The following is a 14,964-nucleotide window of genomic DNA, read 5'->3' as shown; positions in this document are numbered from 1 at the left end:
GACTTTTCTGAAATTTTCATGCCCATACAAATTTTTTTGCTCCCGCGGCAGCGTTGCCAAGTTGCGGACTCCAAAATATCGAATTTAATGATAAAATGAAGGTTTCGGAGTGTGATTTCCATTCAAAATCAAAAATTCAAATTGTAAGTTGTAGTAGGGTACTGCCTGATGGGGTTTTGGCCAATTTCGAAGTAGAGTGTTTGAGATTTTTGAAAAATAATCGAATTTTTGCGGTTTTTTAAGGGTAAAATAGCACACTGAGCACGGGGCGGCAAGTTGAACCTTTTCTCTCTCATCCTTGCCGTGACCGATCTGAACTTTTAGTATGTATTAACCTGGTATAAGATGTGACTTTTCTGAAATTTTCATGCCCATACAAAATTTTTTGCCCCCCGCGGCAGCGTTGCCAATTTGCGGACTCAAAAATATCGAATTTGATGATAAAATGAAGGTTTCGAGGTGTGATTTCCTCCAAAATTTCACGAAAAATGTGCAATCTGAGAGTTTTCGATAAGAAAAGGCATACTTGAACAATTTAGAGTTGCAGTGTTGCCAGCTTTTGATTTAAAATTCGTCAAAATGACCCAAATCGCGTTGCAACCTCGAGCGCTGGATTTTTATTTCGTTCAGAATTGGTTATTACGGTTCTTCTGTACTCTATGCATTTAGGTACCATGAAAATTATGCCATTACTTACTTGATGGGTGCAGCTAACTCAAAAAGAGAGGCCGGATAAAGCGATGAGTCGGGGGAAAACGAGCGGTTCGGGTTGACAGAAAGTTCTTAAATCTACTCCATCACCAGAAAGTAGAATTTGAGAACTTTCTCCCACCCCCCAAACCTTATCCCTGTTGCAGTCAATCCTTTGAACATCTGATCTGAAATTTTGCCCCCGAATTTTTACCAAAAACATGATGTGTTTTTGCACAAAAACGTGTTTTTATTTTTCATGTTTTTGGTAAAAATTCGGGGGCAAAATTTCAGATCAGATGTTCAAAGGATTGACTGCAACAGGGATAAGGTTTGGGGGGTGGGAGAAAGTTCTCAAATTCTACTTTCTGGTGATGGAGTAGATTTAAGAACTTTCTGTCAACCCGAACCGCTCGTTTTCCCCCGACTCATCGCTTTATCCGGCCTCTCTTTTTGAGTTAGCTGCACCCATCAAGTAAGTAATGGCATAATTTTCATGGTACCTAAATGCATAGAGTACAGAAGAACCGTAATAACCAATTCTGAACGAAATAAAAATCCAGCGCTCGAGGTTGCAACGCGATTTGGGTCATTTTGACGAATTTTAAATCAAAAGCTGGCAACACTGCAACTCTAAATTGTTCAAGTATGCCTTTTCTTATCGAAAACTCTCAGATTGCACATTTTTCGTGAAATTTTGGAGGAAATCACACCTCGAAACCTTCATTTTATCATCAAATTCGATATTTTTGAGTCCGCAAATTGGCAACGCTGCCGCGGGGGGCAAAAAATTTTGTATGGGCATGAAAATTTCAGAAAAGTCACATCTTATACCAGGTTAATACATACTAAAAGTTCAGATCGGTCACGGCAAGGATGAGAGAGAAAAGGTTCAACTTGCCGCCCCGTGCTCAGTGTGCTATTTTACCCTTAAAAAACCGCAAAAATTCGATTATTTTTCAAAAATCTCAAACACTCTACTTCGAAATTGGCCAAAACCCCATCAGGCAGTACCCTACTACAACTTACAATTTGAATTTTTGATTTTGAATGGAAATCACACTCCGAAACCTTCATTTTATCATTAAATTCGATATTTTGGAGTCCGCAACTTGGCAACGCTGCCGCGGGAGCAAAAAAATTTGTATGGGCATGAAAATTTCAGAAAAGTCCCATCTTATACCAGGTAAAAACATACTAAAAATTCAGATCGGTCAAGGCAAGGATGAGGGAGAGGGGGTTTAATTTGTCGCCCGGAGGCCAATTTTGCTATTTTACCCCTAAAAAACCACAAAAATGCGATTATTTTTCGAGGAGCTCCGACAACCTATTTCGAAATTGCCCAAAAACCCATCAGGGAGTACCCCACTACAACCTCCAACTTGAATTTTTGATGTACAACAAAGTCGCATTTAAAGTGAGTTCAGGAAAAGTTGGGCTCTCATCAGGAATTTATCTCTCAATATGAGGGAAAATGAGAGAATGAAGAAATTCAATGATTGTAGACACTATCGTGTAATCCATGAGGCTAAAAGTCTAATAGATATTGCTATCAAAAAAGTTTAATTTCAATGATTTTCTGTCAATCAGTGGATCAAGATCATCCAACACTTCCTCGCCCGAAGTCAATGGCCATTCCAAATGATTGCTGTGAAAATGGAACCGTTTTGGCTCGTGCTTTGTATGCTTATCTGTCCAGCGGTGACAATCAGCTTAGTTTCTTGGAAGGAGATGTCATAGCTCTAATGGGTATGATTTTTTTATTTCCTTTTTATATTTTGTGTGAAGTTTTTCGAACTCAAAATATAATTTTTTTTCTGTATATAATTGAGGGCTCTTTTATGTCTTCTCTCACATCAAGCCATTTTTTTCAATCCAAAGCAAATTTTACTTTTTCTCTTAAACGTAAAATTACAAGTAACAAAATTATAGAAAAGTGCTGAATTGTTCAGAGTACTCCGAGATCTACTCTTCATCTTAAGAGAAATTCAAAGCCAAAAATTATCACCAAGGTTTCAAAAAAAGCTTCATCATCTCGCATAATTGGTGGATGACCCATTCAAAAGACGTTTCTTCATTCTTTATACTTATTTTTCTGTTTGATCATCATCTGAATCTTCTCATTTGAAAAATTCACAGGTGAAAGGAACAAAGGTTGGCAGTTTGGCGAAAATTTAAGGACCCAAAGCAGTGGCTGGTTCCCGCTTGCATATACAGAAACATTGTTAGATGATAACCTTGTCAGGTAAGTTGCAATGAATGTTTTCATGTTTTCCAGGGAGTTAGAAACCTTTTCACTTTGATTTTGATTCGTTTTTATCCAAATTTGTGTTAAAAACTTGCAACTGCTGAGCTTGAACACTGAGATTGAGGTTTTCATATTTTTATACTGCAGCAACTGTTACGGTACCATTTATTGCGTAATCTGACTTGCGTGGACTTCTGCTTTTTCATGAGCGGGACTCATGAATCTATGTCAAAAACCATTAAATAGCTTACAATTAGTTAGTTTCGGCAATTTTTATTGAGTGAATCGCATTTTACATGAAATTTTGGTTAAGAGACATGTATTGGAATGCTTCAATTCAGACCTTGTTTAGTGGTCCATTCTGTTCAATCCATATTTAACTATCCACTCGACTAATATAATTTGAGCATCTTCAGGTGTGATCTTAGCTAGAAGCTGATCAACTGCTCCTTGGGCCTCATCCTTTGAAGCTTTTCTGGACAGGCCTCCAATCCTCTTTTCAGTGGAAGCTGTCTTTAGGAAAAGTTGAAGCCAGTCTGCCCTGAAGTTTCCAGTTTTGACAAATGCTCAATCCAGTTTTGTTTTTTTTATCCACCGTCTTCAGGAAAAATCAGCTCAATTTTCTTTTTGTTTCCTGAAAAACATAATTTTTTCTTCTTCTTTTCAAAAAGAGACATCAAATTTCAGACCAAACCTCTTTTTTTCATGACTTCAAAAGAAACCAAGTAGTTGCCAAAAAATAAATGTACACAGTTGATACTGAGTGCAAGTGAGTTCAAAGGTCTCTCGAACATTTGTAGTTTCATTTTTTCAGATGAAAATATTCTGCAGTAAGTATTGAAGTTGCCGAAGCTCTGAAATCATCTAGTTCAATAATTTAATATCAGGATCAAAATGAATAAAACAATCATGATGAATGAAGAGGATGTTCCATAATGATACTGCCTCCATTTAGATTCCGTAATGTTTTCAATGGTTCTGGTGAACACAAAAGATGCAATCAAGTTGGTGAATTTGTAGGAGATAAAATCACACACAAACCTCTTTGAACACATTGAAAAAGTCGAAAACGTACTCCTTGACTTGTTAACTGCCTTGCCAGTCTCTAGGGACTGGCACTCATAGGATTCATTCACAAATCATTTCCAGTGTATCTGTAATGATACCAAGTCCTGTAAATGCAGGAAATTCTACAATATTTTATAATTGAAATCGACGATCTAGACCACTCAAATCATACGTTTAATAGTTTATTTTTGGCAATTCTGATGTGCCGGACATAAATTTTATGCGACTTGAGAATAATCTGTCCACTCGGTTAGCTGAATCTTGCGTGTGCAACAATCCCATTTCTCTGTGGCCTAGTAACTCAGTCTCGATTTGGAAATTTTTCAGTGGAGGCTCAATGTCCCCTGTTCAGCACCGTCGTCAAGATTCGACAGCGACATCAATGCAGACCAGCGGTAATTCTGCTCACACACCATCTTCACGCAGTCACCCTGCCGCACCTCCTCCTCCTTTGCCACCACAGCCCCCTGCAGTAACTCGATTTGGCGATACATTAAGATATTCTGCCTATCAGGTAGTACCTCTCACCATGCTTCACCACCTTATGTTCTATCTTATGCAAACTCATAGAGTATTTCAATTTTGCTCACAATAGAGCTCCTTCAGCATTAAGTCCAAGGTGAAAGAGTGCCGCATCTAGACAAGAATATCTCATCAATTGGATAGAGTGCAAGTAGGCAATACGACTAAAAATGGCAAATTTATGCTTGTAAAGGATATTTTTGATATTTAAAACTCTGAGTAAGGTTTTTTGGGCTTCAATATGAAAGTTTGTGAATGATAAATCAAGGAACATAGCTTTTAGGCTCAAAATGTAGATTTTGTAGGGTTTTTCTTTCACTAGTTCTAATGGTTAACTCAAGTCTGTCATTGCGGGGGGAGGTCTATGAGTTAGCTGTTGGCCAGACACCCGCTATTAAACAGCACCTTAATTTTGCTTCATTACTGAAACAACTTGTGTGCTGTAGGAAACCAAAGCCCTGGTTTTGTCCATAGCAACAAAATGTATGCGCATTGCATGTTCGTAAGAAAATTCTTAGACGCCTAATTCATAGATGCCTAAAGTTATTCGAAAAAGTTGGTCATCAAGAAGTGTAAACTCTAAAATACAGGGCTGTGTGCAGTCAAATAAGTGAATATTAATGTTAAATTTGAAGCAAATTAAAATAGATGTCATCATTTAGCAGGACAGAACGATACATGGTGTATCGTGAAAAACAGTCTTTTGAAAAGAACCTGTCTACTCAAAGAATAATTTGCCCTAACTTTAGTTGTTTGGAAGCTAGATTTGGGGTAATACAACGGCCAGGCTCTTCAGCATCTTAAAGACTGCCTTAATAACCAAGATACATAGTTCCTTGATCAAATAGAACGACTTTCTTGGACTTGTATGCAGAAACGTGTATTTAGCTAAATAGTGTTAAGAGGGAATTGCATAGGCAAGAGGGTTAAAAACATCCAAGTAGCTTTGAAGTTCAAGAAAGTCTTAAGTGGTTTTATGTGAGCTCTTCTAATTTCCCTCTGCTGTAATTCATTGACAGACCTCTCTAATTTTGTATCCGTCTCTATCTCTAACACATGTCATTAGTCCTAAATTATGGCACTCGTATTTTTTTTGAAACTCGTGATGTAGATGGTTCCACATTGCTTAGTAGTACGAGTATTGATCCAATCTCTCTAATTAAGTTGTTTCTTAGCGTAGCTACTGTTCCAATTTCCTAAGCAATTTGTGCGATTTTTGCTTTAAGCAACTTCTGTATCAGTTTGCAGCATCATTCACCTACCTCTTTTTTTACCATCATTTGCCTGAGCCATTGCTCAGTATATTATCATCTGTCATGTTCCTCTTATTTCTTCTCATGTAGATACTTTGTCAGGTTCCACTTCTAGTTCTCAAAGCATCCGTTATGCTTCTGGAGCCATTTTTTCAAATCTATAACTTGTTCCTAGGCATTCAGCATTTGTGGAAAAGTTGAAAACCATCAAATGGTTCCAAAGTTAATACGGTTCAGAATGTTAAAGACAATCAGATGGCTCCAAAGTCTGTACGGTGGAGGACACTCAGGAAAAATTTGAAAAATTTCGTGCCAGTTAAATAATGGCGGATGGATCTATAATTCAACAAGCACTCTCACCATTACTACAAGAAGCAATGTTGACACCAGAGTTGTTAAATGGCTGCAAGGAGTGTTGTATTTACTCAACACTCTTTAATTTTTCTTCAGAGTCCCTCAAACTTGTTAAATAATCTGTGAAATGTTGTCTTTCTTGAAATTGTCTTCATTTTTGAACGATTCTGGCTGTCTATAGTCTTACTGGAACCTTCAATCATGTTTATTTTCGATAGAGTAGATGTACTGAAAAGTTCGAAGGATATGTATTGCACCAACACCAATGTGAAAACTGTCTAAAGTGTTAAGAATGTTTTTTTGTTCATTCATCATCAAACTTTATAATTTTGCTCATCTTAGAACAGATGCATTAAACTAGGGGTCAGAACTTTCCAACTTTGTACAATTCTTTTCCTGAACTGGTCGAAGCATCAGGTTATCAGATCAAATCAGTCTTGTCAAATGCTTATCAGAGACCCTATGTGAAAGATCTTTTAAGTTCAACACTAATTAAAACTGATCACCCCTGATTATTAAAAAATTTTTTTGTAAACTTCTAGAATGTATCAAAGTCTTATATTCCCCCTATTTTTGCAGACTCGAGCGGGTATGAAGGGCAATAATGTGCCACCACCCCTAATGCCGGCTCCCGTAGTACCTTATCCCCCAACTGTCTCCTCAGTACCAAAAGAGCGTCGTGCACCAGCAGCTAGGATAGCGCCAAACAAACGACCTGGAGCGAACACACCAGCAACTGGTAACGTTAGTCTTCACAGTAGCAACGATAGCGGTTTTAGCAATGACCCACCTCCAGCCCCTGAAGTAGACTACTCAGACGATGAAATCACACGGTAAGAACCAGTTTTGAGGATCTTTATTCCAATTCTATCAGCAGCAAATTTTGTTAATCTCACAATTTTTGCTAATTGATACTTTAATACTGTGATAAATTAGGGTTCATGAGTTTTTCATGATGATGTTGCTGAATCTGAACAGTAATTTTGGAGAAAACCCACAGTATATATTATTTTATTTAATTTTTTATTTGTATGTATTTTATTTTTTTAGTTTAAGACTCCCACCTCATGTGGTAAAAGTTAAGCCAGTGTTGATTAGCGTCCATTTGAGTGATTCTTTAATACCCCTGTCACTATTTGGAACCTCATTGTGTGTCCTTTATCCTTTTTCTTATGATTTGATATCACACAGCTGGATTTAACTATTTTTGGACTCCATTCTTAGGTCAAACTTGTGTCTGCCAAGATTAGCCTTTATCAGTTCCCAGAATCATCATCAGAAGTCGTAGAAAATTCTCTAAAACTATTTATGTTTAAGAAACCTTAAGTATGGGGCAGTTTTGTGTGCTTTTGCAGTGATATAGTATCTGACACAAGTTCAGCCTCCCACAAAAAATTTTACCAGGAGAATCCCAGCGCTTCAAAATGGTCTTTATCTTGTAACTAATGGCCAAGAAAAAAATGATAAACCTTATCCCTTTTTGGATGAACAAAATAACTTACCTTTTGATGATTCAGAACTTATTCTTAAATTTTTTTCTAGAGGTGAAGGTTGAAAGAAATTATTTTTTCCATTTTTTTAGCCTTATTTTACGGCAATTTTTTTTCTCTCTTATATTATTGTGCCCCTATTTTCTCGAAAACAGTGCCTTTTCTATTTTTTATTTCTTGCAGTTTTTTCCTCTAACTGTTTCTTCTTTCCCTTTTTGATTTTTCGATTTCTGCTTCCCTCATCTTGTTCTCAAAATTTGTATCTATTACTTTCATCAACTAACCTCTCAAAATTTCTCCTGACAGAAGTTCCTCCTCCTTCCTTCTTTCTTTCTTTCTACATAATTAACTTTTTATTGGTCAATGGGGCATCTCACAATACATATTTCATTTTGGCTTTTTTTTCATATCTTTGTATCTTCCTAAATAATGTAATTGTATAATTGAGTAACAATAATTTTTTCCCCTTCCTGTTCCTTGTCTCTTTTTTGTTTGTGTTGCACTAGGCGATTTTAAAATTTCCAAGGAAACACCCAGATCCGTAGAAACATTTTGGTGGTAGTGTTTTTTCACCTTACTAGTGTCACAATGTTATATGCCTGCACTCGTTTAATTTCCTGATAGATCTTTTCTAAACTTGCTTTCCTGGTTCTTTAATCTCGGATTGGTACCAGTTCTTTTTCTATTTTACACTGAAGTAAAGTTCCTGGAATGATTTGGTGTGTTTGGATCCATTGTGAGTCTCTCTGCTTTCTTTTCTTCCGTTTTCTCTTTGATAATCACGCAGAAGAAACTTCTACCGGATTATCTATATGCGTGCCGTATAATGTCTTATGCTTACCAAGCGTCTACGCATTTTATGTCAGTGCTGACCTTCTCCTTAGCTTACTAAACAATTCTGCAAAGTTTGAAGTTTTTACTGCGCATCTTTTCCTCTTTGAATTTGAGCAATTACGCCTAACTCTGCCTATCACACTGTCCTATCGGTGATAAATGTCTAGTCTTCGGTTTGTGGATTTTTTGGTTTTTGCCACACTATCCCCAAGACACCAGTAAGTAATATGGCTTTTATTTTGTCCAACAGTCAAAAGAAGAAATGGAGTTCCAAGTCCAATGGAGTCTCTAACTCAAAAAGAGCCATGAACGGACATAAAAGTGACAGTGAACTGAAAACAAAAAAACCAATTCAACAGGTGAAAGCCTGGCCAAACCACAAACACTCTGATGACTACCCCAAAAAAGATTACAAGTCAGATTCAATGATGAATGGAAGCACCAATACATCAACACTCAATTACAAAAAAGACAACCGCTATTACTCATCGAGTGTAGGTCACCTTTCAACTTTGGAACGTAACACCAAAAATGAAGATGACTATCTGAACGACAAGAAGATCAAACGAACCAAGTCACTTTGGAAGTTTCGCAAGAATGAGGATGTGCTCGAAGGCATGGCCTTGTGGAAGCACCGTTCACTCGTAGATATTCACTCGCTAGATGACTCCAATACAAACACTATTACAAGGTCAAATCATGGCACCCCAATGATGAACAAAAAATTGACTTCAATCGACATTAACATAGATGAAGATGAGAAACGGCACCTGGATACATCTTCATCAGTGAATACATTGGGGTCTGACAATGGTTCGACAAGTAACAATGCAGACACAGAATCTTGCATTGTTGTGGATGATCATACAACAATGCGAAAGCAGCAGTCCCGGGGAATGCTACCGCGGACTCACCTGATTAAATCACCATCATCTCAGGGACTTGATTCAATGAATCGACTCAATCGTCATGACAGCCACCATGATAGTCGTCATGACAGCCACCATGATAATCGTCATGACAGCCATCATGATATTCGTCACGATAGTCGTCACGATAGTCGTCACGATAGCCGGCATGATAGTCGGCATGACAGCCGTCATAACAGTCATCACAAGAGCCACCACGATAGTCGCCATGATGATTTTGATGAGGATGATGATGATGAACTTCACATCGAGAATACCAAATATTTTCGGTCCCACAATAAGGAGAACACACCCTCGTGGATTTACGATTCATGGGACAATCATGGCACCTTAAAGTGAAGCGTTCAAGTGTGCATTAAGGGTCCATTAATTTTTAGTAGGTATTTATGTTTTTATTTTTTCCTCCACTTGCATGATGATGATAGTATCAGAGCGGCACTTCTAATTTTGATCTCAAATAGTTTGACCACATGAATTTTGCAGAAATGTGAAAGACACAAATTTACAATCTTGTCATCGCATAGTAAATTTAAAATATGTGTACATGATGTACTTATAAATGAATCGAGGTATGCGAAAACGTCCGATGTCCAAAAAATCAACTTTTGGTAAACCGCAAAAAACTGTGGAGGCCTTTAGAATTGGCGTTTTGAAGAAAATCAAGGCATGTGTTTCTTAGTAAAGGGTTGTAGAAAAGGCACACAACTGTGTCCCATTCCAACTCCCATTCAGTGCTGAGTAATTTTAAAAAAAGGGCTTTGGACATCGGACGTTTTCGCATACATTGCAAAAATCTGCCCAAAAACCATTATTTTTGACCCCTCCAAAAACCTTTAAACTAGAGTAAAACATAATGTCAGACCTCCAGTAACACAAAAAAAAATATTTCTCTTTTCTTCGAGGCTTCAGTGAAAGTTACGTGACGGCGGAAGAAGAAAAATAATGGACATCGGACGTTTTCGCATACTTTGAGATTGCCCCTCAAGATATGTGTTCAGGATTGCCTAGAATGCATGAAATCGATTAGAATTATATAAAGTAGGGTGAAATTATTCATCTTCAGAGGGTCCTGAACGAGAATCCAAATTTGCCCCCTCGACAAATCATGGGAACCCCCCCGAAAACCCCCAACATCAAAAAAACAGTCAGAAATTGGTTATTTTCTCTCGTTGTTCTGCTACTAGCGCACGTTTTGAGAGCAGAAATTTTTTTCTCATATAATTTCTCATCTATAGGGAGTTCTTAACGAGAATCCAAATTTGCCCCCTCGACCAATCATGGGGACCCCCCCGAAAACCCCTCCATAATCGAAACAACTGTCAAAAATCGGTTATTTTCTCTCGTTTTTTCGGCTACCATCGCATGTTTTGGGAGCAGAACTTTTTTTCTCATTTAATTTCTCATCTATAGGGGGACCTTAACGAGAATCCAAAATTGCCCCCTCGAACAATCATGGGGACCCCTCCAAGCCCCCCCCCCCCCCCCCGATAAAAAAACGGTCAAAAATAGGTTATTCTCTCGTTTTACGGCTATTATCGCCAAAGCCGTTGATTTTAAGACAGAGTTTGTGGATCTCACATGAAAGCAGATAAAAATTCGGTCTTATTTAACCCGGTTTGAAATTTTTCTGATGAAAATTGCGGTCACTACAGGGTTCTCATAGATAGCCCAAAATTTTCAAAATTTCGTTTTTTAATGGTTTTTTGCTTGTAACTGTTGTTCAGCTATTCTTTAAAGTAAGTAGATCCTTTCAAATGAAAGTAGATTCAAAATGCTACAAATTCGTGTATCAAGCTTGTCCTTAGAGCGTAACGAGACGGCACCCCAGCGTTGCAAAAGTTACCGTCTCAAAATGGATTTTCCGGGGCGGTGCAGTCCGCGCAACCACTCCACTCTTTTGCTCTACTCTAGGATTGCCTAGAATGCATAAAATCGAGTGTAATTATATAAAGTAGGGTGAATCGATGTTAAACAAAATAAAGTGTGAACTTTTTAACAGGAAAACTCATGCTAAGGAGAAAGAACAAGACAAATACTGGAGTAATACATTTACCGGACGGAAACTTTAGCATTAATCATGACTTTCCATCTATAAAAAATTTACAGTCAGTAAAATGGTTTTGAAATGCGTCTTAAACAAGTTAAAAATTGAAAAAAGATTGGGAAAGTTTCGATTACTTATACAGGTTGTTAAACAAAAATCATGGGCTATCATGTACCGTTTTCGCAGAATTTAAAGTCATCGGCTCGAAGAAAATATTCAAAGAAAGTCGTAATGTAGTCAGTTTAATAAAAATAGAGATAAATCAAATCGGTAAAAAAGTTCTTATAAGGCATACTCTAAGCTTTAAAAGAAGCTCAAGTTTTTGAAAATTGGTCGAGGGGTTCGCGAGGAAACTTAATTTTACTGCGACAACTTCCTGTCGCCGCGCGCCCACCTTCGGAGTCTGGATGCGCGGAGAGTCGATTATTTCCGACTTGGGTTTTCGCCGCTAAGCATCATATCAAAAAGAAATTTGAAGGTTTTTATTGAGTAGACCTTACCTTACTTTTTGACGAAGTCCCTGCCTCTGTTTTGACATTTCTGGTATCAATATTGCAGCTTCTTGATGCCTTCCGCGTAGAAGCTGGCTCTTGTCTTGGCACCGAAACCAGTCATTGACAAGCCCTCTACACTTCCGAATCAGTTGCTTTGCATAAGAAAATTTCCCTCCATCTTCCGTACTCTTACGATTCAGCCTCATGTGACTTTCGTCTGTTCACTGAGCTGAAAAACTTCCTCGGTGGAAAGCGGAATCCGAATGATTCGGAAGTACAGAGCGCTGTCAATGACGGATTCCGGTGCCAAGACAAGAGCCAGCCTCTACGCGGAAGGCATCAAGAAGCTGCAATATTGATACCAGAAATGTCAAAACAGAGGCAGGGACTTCGTCAAAAAGTAAGGTAAGGTCTACTCAATAAAAACCTTCAAATTTCTTTTTGATATGATGCTTAGCGGCGAAAACCCAAGTCTGAAATAATCGACTCTCCGCGCATCCAGACTCCGAAGGTGGGCGCGCGGCGACAGGAAGTTGTCGCAGTAAAATTAAGTTTCCTCGCGAACCCCTCGACCAATTTTCAAAAACTTGAGCTTCTTTTAAAGCTTAGAGTATGCCTTATAAGAACTTTTTTACCGATTTGATTTATCTCTTTCCGTTTGGAAGATAAGAGGTAGGGAACCTCATTGGATGACCCTCGTAAATGGACATCGGACGTTTTCGCATACTTTTGAGGTTCGAACCCCTAAATGGGGGCGAAAAAACAAAAAACAGGTCAAATCCGTCTACACATAGATGCGCCTACCCTGGAAGATGACGTTAAGCCAAAAAACTCAAAATCCAAAAAAATGGACATCGGACGTTTTCGCATACCTCGATTCAAATATCAAATATAAAGGAAGAACTTTTTTGGATTGATTCGACAGTACCATGACTTTCAATATAATTTGAAATCCTCTTGCCACTATGCTCTATTGTATTGTGTATCAGACTGCAATTTTGCGGGAAAAAAAACAAGAAAACTATGCAAAGTTGCCGTAAATAAAATATTTCAAGTTATATTTAACCTCATGGTCTGATGGTTTAGTTAATCCTGCATTCAACTGATTTTAACTAAATGTTTTCCTCTGACATAAGTATCTTCATCTCTTCAGTCACCCCCCCCCCCCCACTTTTTTCAAAAAAAAAAAGAGGAAAAAATTAAAGACTTCCAAGCAGAGTATTTTAGCATCTATAAGTGAACAAGATTTCCAAGAATAAAGGAAATCACTCATAGTAGTTTTCTGAATTTAGTTCAAAACTCGCATGTCCAATTTTTGCATCTATCTAGCGAGGCTAAAAGGCATGAATGTATATCACTCTGATAGTATCATTTTATACCTTTCCTATCCCATCCAATTTTTATTTCACGTTTTTCTAATTTCCTTATGTTATGATTTACAAAGCATTTTCTAAGACAAAATTGAGTGACCCTTTCTTTAAAAAAATGAGACGTTTTAACTCTTCTGCATTAACATGTTTCAATTTTTTTGGCCCCAAAAACATATAATTTAAGTTTAAGGCTGGCTTGTGAATCCTCCCTACCTTCACCAATTATTGCCGGTTTTGAATGTGGTCTCTGTTTTTTCTCTATTGGTTGTTGAAATAGTCATCTGTCAACTTCTAAAAACATTTTTTTAACGATTAACCTTGTTTCGCATCGTTTAAGTCCAAGTGGGCCAGAAAATTCCAAGAAAAAAAAGTCCATGTAACAATCAAGGCTTCAGGCATCATTTGCTGCATGTTGCATGGAGCCAATGATTGTCAATCTTAGAACTATAGATTAGTAACGGCAAGAGACGCCATGGTTTGTGTCATACATTTACCATTTTTATGCTGTTACTCTTTACAAGAAAAAATTGTCACGACGCACGGATTCCTTTGTTTTCACATGTAATGTAAAACGGGTTGAAAAAAGTCCATTGAGATTAAGAAAATACATTCATGTGTACTCAGTGTTGAATGGTCAATAATTGTGTAGTAATATGAAAACGGTGAAAGCTCTGAATGTCAAGGAAAGACATTGATTTTGATCAAGAAAGTTTTGACATAAAAGTGTGCTAATTTTTCCGTCTGTTTTGTTGATAGGATCACTCCCAACATGTTCGCAACAGTGAAATTGCGGAAGACAAAAACCAACGATCGATCAGCTCCGATGATTCTCTAGAATCCCAAGAAATTTCCCGAAATCAAGTATTTCTTGTGATGCTGTCTCATCAAGAGATGAAACCTGTTGATCATTGTTTGCCTTAATCTTAGTTTTGTACAAATCCGTTGAAATATTAGTATCTATTGTTATAACTATTACTGAGAATCTATGTTCATATTTTAAATCCATTCTCTGATATTTTTAACATTTCTGCTCACTTTTAGAAACTTTTTTCTTCTTTTTTTCTCCTGATTTCTTTATATTATAGTGGAAAAGTGCATTCAAGAAATCAAGTTGTCATATAAAGAATTACATTAAGCCTAGTAAAATAATCCCTACAATGAATGATGCTTTTCTTGATTTTTCTTCGAAGCCAGAATTAAAGGACCCTACCCTTCTCAAGCAGAATATCATTTGCCTACTTGTAGTGCTGGCTGAATTGATCGGTATATTCTGGTGAAACGAATCTTAGCAATTTCTGATGTGTAGGACTTTTTTTGCACATTTTGCACAATTAGGAAACACAAATTTTGCCTCAGTTTAGAAACAACATATGTACCATTAATTTCCCTATGCACATAAGTGTTTTTACACATGAGCCAGAAATTGTACTTCCTTATCGCAAAATGCAGTTCAGTAGATACATGGAAAAAAGCTTTTAATTGTTTTCACCGTTGAAGAAAAAATGATAGTTTGGTCTCAGAGTTGGCCTTTTTTAATTTTGATTTTAGATTTTTATGTATAGTTTTTGTTATTATTGTTTGTTACTGTTTTCTATAATTAAAAAGGAACCATTTTACCGGATAAGGGATTCGGTGCTCGAAAGCCATTTTTTTAAACTTTTTTTAAAA

At 37.3% G+C, this 14,964-nt stretch overlaps 1 protein-coding gene across 6 annotated transcripts in view; it reads left to right on the top strand.

Moving 5' to 3' along the window:
• The window catches only part of IRSp53 (Insulin receptor substrate 53 kDa), a 566,313-nt gene extending 551,365 nt beyond the window's left edge, over window positions 1-14,948 (top strand). For 4 of the 6 annotated variants that reach the window (XM_072296691.1, XM_072296693.1, XM_072296694.1 and 1 more), the window contains 6 exons: window positions 2,281-2,439; window positions 2,830-2,935; window positions 4,334-4,520; window positions 6,715-6,968; window positions 8,710-9,764; window positions 14,053-14,948. In XM_072296691.1, the coding sequence (XP_072152792.1) occupies window positions 2,281-2,439; window positions 2,830-2,935; window positions 4,334-4,520; window positions 6,715-6,968; window positions 8,710-9,727 (1,724 nt within the window). In that variant the 3' untranslated portion in view covers window positions 9,728-9,764; window positions 14,053-14,948. Of the gene's footprint in view, window positions 1-2,280; window positions 2,440-2,829; window positions 2,936-4,333; window positions 4,521-6,714; window positions 6,969-8,709; window positions 9,769-14,052 lie in introns of all 6 variants that reach the window. The other 2 variants (XM_072296692.1, XM_072296696.1) reach the window with 2 other exon arrangements.
• Window positions 14,949-14,964: the final 16 nt, after the last annotated feature.

Source organism: Bemisia tabaci, chromosome 2 (genome assembly GCF_918797505.1).
Source record: "Bemisia tabaci chromosome 2, PGI_BMITA_v3".
Lineage (NCBI taxonomy): Eukaryota > Metazoa > Arthropoda > Insecta > Hemiptera > Aleyrodidae > Bemisia > Bemisia tabaci.
The sequence above is the reverse complement of the archived record's forward strand: the minus strand, read 5'-3'. Positions and strand labels throughout refer to the sequence as shown.